Genomic DNA, 4,667 nt, shown 5'->3' with positions numbered 1-4,667 from the left:
AATGCTTTGAAAGGTTCTAAGGTATGAGGAGATAAGGCAATAGTTCATAATATTCCACGTATTGTATAAAAAAATCACTACAAATTCTTCCACGAAACAGACAGCAGCCTGCCTGAAAGGGGTCAGGAAGATGGTTGCTCTCCATGGCAATGTTCTTTTTCAAATATGTGAGGATTTCACAACAGAAGGTAAAGATCATGCTGTCAGCTTTTGGTAGAATAATTCCATTGTGAACATCAATCTGATGAGGAAGTACAAGAAGCAATCGAGTAACATAGAGGCACTGGACTAGCACAAAAAAAAAAGGATTTTTTTCTGCAGATTGTGAGTCTTTTACCACCCCCCCCCATGTATCCCAACACAGATCAACAAATATTTCCTAGTTTTTAAGAAGTCCATCTTTAGACTCATACTTTAGAAAACTGCATCATGGGAGATAAGCATTTTAAAGATTATGCAAAATAGAAAAGTGTTGATTTTGAAAACAGTCTTGCAACCGTAACTGTAGCATTTGCTGCTGTTACTCTTCAATAATATGAATAATCTGTTCAGAATATTAAACGGTGTTTAATATTTGTAATGCTTTTCAGTTTTCCTTTAAAAGTAAGTTTTATTAAAAAACTACTTTAAAAACATTATGAAACGCAAGTTTAGCTAACATAAATCATTGCATGGACATAGATATAAATACCCCAAAACATTTTTGTTCACTTTTAGTAACTATAGTAAATAAAAAACAAATATAAAAGATGAATAACTAAACACAGTGCCAGTGCCAATACTCACCAGTGCCAATACTATCACAATTGCATAGAGAAACAACAAGAAGAAAGGGAGAGAGAGAAAAGTAAGAATTTCAATATGTTAGAAAGACTTTTCAGCAATGGAATACTCTAAAACAGTGCTGCTGCCAACTATAAGCTATTCTTATATACATGGCAGTCCAGCATACACTTTTGATTTCAGCTTTTGAAATTCACTTAGTGTATTTCTTAATAAATTCTGATAGTAGGTTTTTAAAACATATTACACAGTCTCAAAACAATATTTTAATTAATCTAATGAAAATAAACAATGTAACTATACAGCATACTAATGTTAGTGGTATGTAAGAAAGTCACAAGGTATGACTTGTACAACGTAACAAAGTCAGTGGTTACATGGAAATCTTGATTTTTGAATTGCTGTTGTCTGCTCAGTTAGATTCTGAGCTTTATGTTGCATTGAGAATAGATGTCATAGGTGAAGAATACTTTAAGTTACCTATTAAAATCCTGCCTAAGACCTGACTCATGCAAATGGGTGCTCATAAACCTGAAGAAAGTTCCACTTATATCAAAAAGGTTAAAAATAACTGCCTAGCAAATCAGACCCTCAGGACCAGGTCTGATAAAAGGAGTTCAAAATGTGAAAGCCAGAACTCCTAATGAGGTGTCTAGTCTTCATATACAATACATGGGGAGACTTTCTGTCAAAATAGGGTCTAAAACATCAAGCCTGCTAAGCAGAGGTGCCTATAGTAAATACACCAAGCAAGCAATTACCTAGAGCTGGTCAACTGAAAACACTGGCTGATGCCTTTGTTTAGAGAGAGAAAGTTGATCAGCAGATAGCAGTAGCCTCAGGGAAGTTGTCAGTGTGCATGCATACCCACAAAGAACCTGAGGACTTCAGTTTCTCCTGTTAGGTCCACCAATTGGCAGAATGCACGAGTATATCTACACAAACCCTCTGCCAGGTGGCAGCAGAGGCCTTCTTTTACTTGGTGAATTAGCATTATCCTGCTGACATAAAGAAAGCATTCTATGGCTGGAGAAACTTTGAGTTTAAGCCAGAACTGTGTCCTGAATTCTGACCCCTGGACACCTCATTCAGGGCTGAAAGGGAAGGCCTCCATCCTCTCAGGACCTAGGACCTAGCTCTTGGCACTTTCTTTTCAAGAATAAAATATGCACACTGTTTTCTAATATGGAGAGGGGAAGACCCTGTTTTTATAACAGAGCACTGGTGAACGCCCTCCTATAGCTGCGGAGGGCTGTCCAACTTTTAAGTGGTTGAGGGCTGCACTAGTGTGGGCCACATGCTTCCTGGCCTGCACACCACCCGGGTGCACTCCCCCCCACACACACACTGTGAGACAGGCCCTCAGGCTATACGTGTGGGCACGCTGCTCCTTCTAATGTGTTTGTCCATGCTGCATGCAAATGTTTCCTCTCCCCCGTCATCTGCTGTGCTGCACCACACATGGACAACCTACTCCTACCCCAAAGACAGCACTGTATATATGTCCCCAGCTCCCTCCCGAGATCCCCAGACTGTATCACCCTGCCCTACCCAGGGAACAGGGCAGGACACACAAGCTGGAGAAGGGAAGGACAACCTGGAGGCTCTGGCTGCTCATGCAGCTAAAGTGAAGGAGGGGAGTGGTGGCCAGCCAGAAGCCCCCAGACTGCAAAAGTAGCCCCTCAAGGGCTGTCAGTTGGAGAGCCCTTGCCTAAGGGGGATACAAATCCACACCTCCTACGTAAGTGCCCTCACTGTCAAATTATAAGCTATTTTAGGATGAAGGCACTTTCCACTCTTTTTAAAGCTGCTCCACTCTGCAAAAAAGAACACATGATTCACTGGGCCAGAAATAACACAAGTGGGAGCATAGCTGTGTTAGTGGTAAGGGCACTTGCCTGGAAGGGCTAGTCCTGGATTCCAGCCCCTGTTTGTAGAACTGCAATGCATTCTATTCAATGACTGTTTCAAATGAATACTCTCAAAACAGAAGAACGTTCTCTCACACCTCCTTGCACAAGTGTCCCAGCAACTGAATTACTGTTTAAAGGGGTAGAGGTTATGAGCAGCACAACACCAGTGTTTTAAAGCAAAGCAATGGCCATCACTGCATTTTGCAAGGAGCCTGAATCCATCGCTGCACATTAGGTGTGCTCTGACAATACACACCAAGGGATATGGCAGAATGCCTGTTTTCTGGATTCTAATTGAGCTTAGGCATGAAATAGGCAATTTTGTTAAAACTGAGATGCTTCTATACATAGGCAGAAGCAGTACTTGTAGGTGCCTTGGGAACTGTAGTCATGCACACTATGGTGTCTATGAATTTTGTGAGCCTAGACAGCTCAGTAAGGGTTTTCAGGATCGCTACTTTGGACACAGCTACCTAAATTCCAAATAAGACCCATATTAGGCACAGAATGGGCCAGATCCCAAATAGGATTTAAGTCAGTAAATCCTGATAGCTATTACCAACTGATAGTTGGGCAGCAGCACTTGCAGAATGAGTTGGTGGTCTCAGATGGAGCAGGTGCCCGTATAAAAAAAATAAAGCATTGATTACATAAGCTAAAGATTGAACAGATGCTCACAGATCAAAGCTGAGGCAAACTGATAGGGCTGTGTGAACTGCTTGTGCTGTCACTGCCTGCACTTTCCCAAGTAAGCAGAATCAATCTTCATAGCAGTCAGTCTTTCTGCATCCTTTAGCACGTGACATTTACTTGAAGTAATATGCAGTGGTTTTTTTGAAGTTATATTTTTTACAATTTAGTTCATTCCATGTTGTGGAGATAAAAAGAGGAGTATGCAAGGTGCCTCCCATACGCAGCACACGCCATGAAATGGCCTTTTAAATGTATATCCGGCTTACACATGCATATCTATAATACTATAGTATCTTACTGATTCTTGGGGTTCTCCATCCACTTGGCATAGAGTTCTGAACATAGATCTAAACAGTCTTGCAGACCCAACCAACATGCTTTTCTAAGAAGTTGTTCCAAGTAAGCTCTGGAAGGGAAGCCAGAATAATAAGAAAAAGGTACTTATTACTAGGCCTGTGTGAAGTGGCTAGTATTCACTGTGGATTCAGATTCAGCCAATTCGAGGGACAGTGATTTGATTCAGTGATTCTAATCACTGTTCCAAATTGATTCAGCCAAATCTGATTGGGAGATTTGGCCACTGCCAAATTGGTTGAATCTCTGAATCAAGCAGGCCGCATCCCCCGCCCACTGTCCCAGCCCCGTCAATGGCTGTCCCCAGCCACCTGCCTCTTTAAAAAAAAACAACCCCCCACTCACCGGCTGCTGCCAGGTGGGGGGGATCCCCACCGCACTCCACTGCCCCGCACTGCATAGGGGGGCTCTGCCACAAGCCCCCAGATGCCCTGACAGTGGCTGCAGCAGCCGGTGAGTGCAGGGCTTTTCTTTCTTTTTTTTTTTAAAGAACTGGGTGCTGGGGCCAGGCGGGGCAGCTACGGATGGGGCTGGGAGAGCAGAAGGGGTATAGGGGCTCATGACAGAGCCCCCATGCAGCATGGGGCAGTGAGAGGCAGCAGGGTTTGCCCCTGCCCCACCTGGCAGCAGCCAGTGAGCGCAGAGTTTTGTCTTTTTTTTTTAAGAACCATGAGCTGGGGCTGGGCAGGGCAACCATTGACGTTGCTGGGAGACATTGACGTTACTGGGCGTGTTAGGGTGCTCTCAGAGGACTGGGAGAGCAGGCAGGGGATGGTGCCTGGTGGGGGTCCCCCCATGGTCCCCTCCCCCCTCCTCCAGCCCTGCCTCCCCCGCCCCTTACTTACAAAAATCATGAGTGTCTGCATTTGTTAAAGGCTTGGAGGACATTTCCCTAGTGGTATTTTTCTCTTTTATACAACACTG

At 43.7% G+C, this 4,667-nt stretch overlaps 1 protein-coding gene across 3 annotated transcripts in view; it reads right to left on the bottom strand.

Annotated features, from left to right (window-relative positions):
- The window catches only part of LVRN (laeverin), a 67,851-nt gene that overhangs the window by 21,640 nt on the left and 41,544 nt on the right, over positions 1–4,667 (bottom strand). The window contains exons 15-16 of one of the 3 annotated variants that reach the window (XM_019516993.1): positions 3,688–3,795; positions 787–797 (exon numbers count right to left, since the gene is read on the bottom strand). The exons of 1 other annotated variant lie outside the window; for it this stretch is intronic. In XM_019516993.1, coding sequence (XP_019372538.1) covers positions 787–797; positions 3,688–3,795 — 119 coding nt within the window. The remainder of the gene's footprint in view (positions 1–786; positions 798–3,687; positions 3,796–4,667) is intronic. One more of the 3 variants, XM_019516991.1, reaches the window with a different exon arrangement.

Source organism: Gavialis gangeticus, unplaced genomic scaffold (genome assembly GCF_001723915.1).
Source record: "Gavialis gangeticus isolate Ggan-Ray unplaced genomic scaffold, GavGan_comp1, whole genome shotgun sequence".
NCBI classification, from domain to species: domain Eukaryota; kingdom Metazoa; phylum Chordata; order Crocodylia; family Gavialidae; genus Gavialis; species Gavialis gangeticus.
This window is presented reverse-complemented; position numbering and strand designations above follow the sequence as displayed.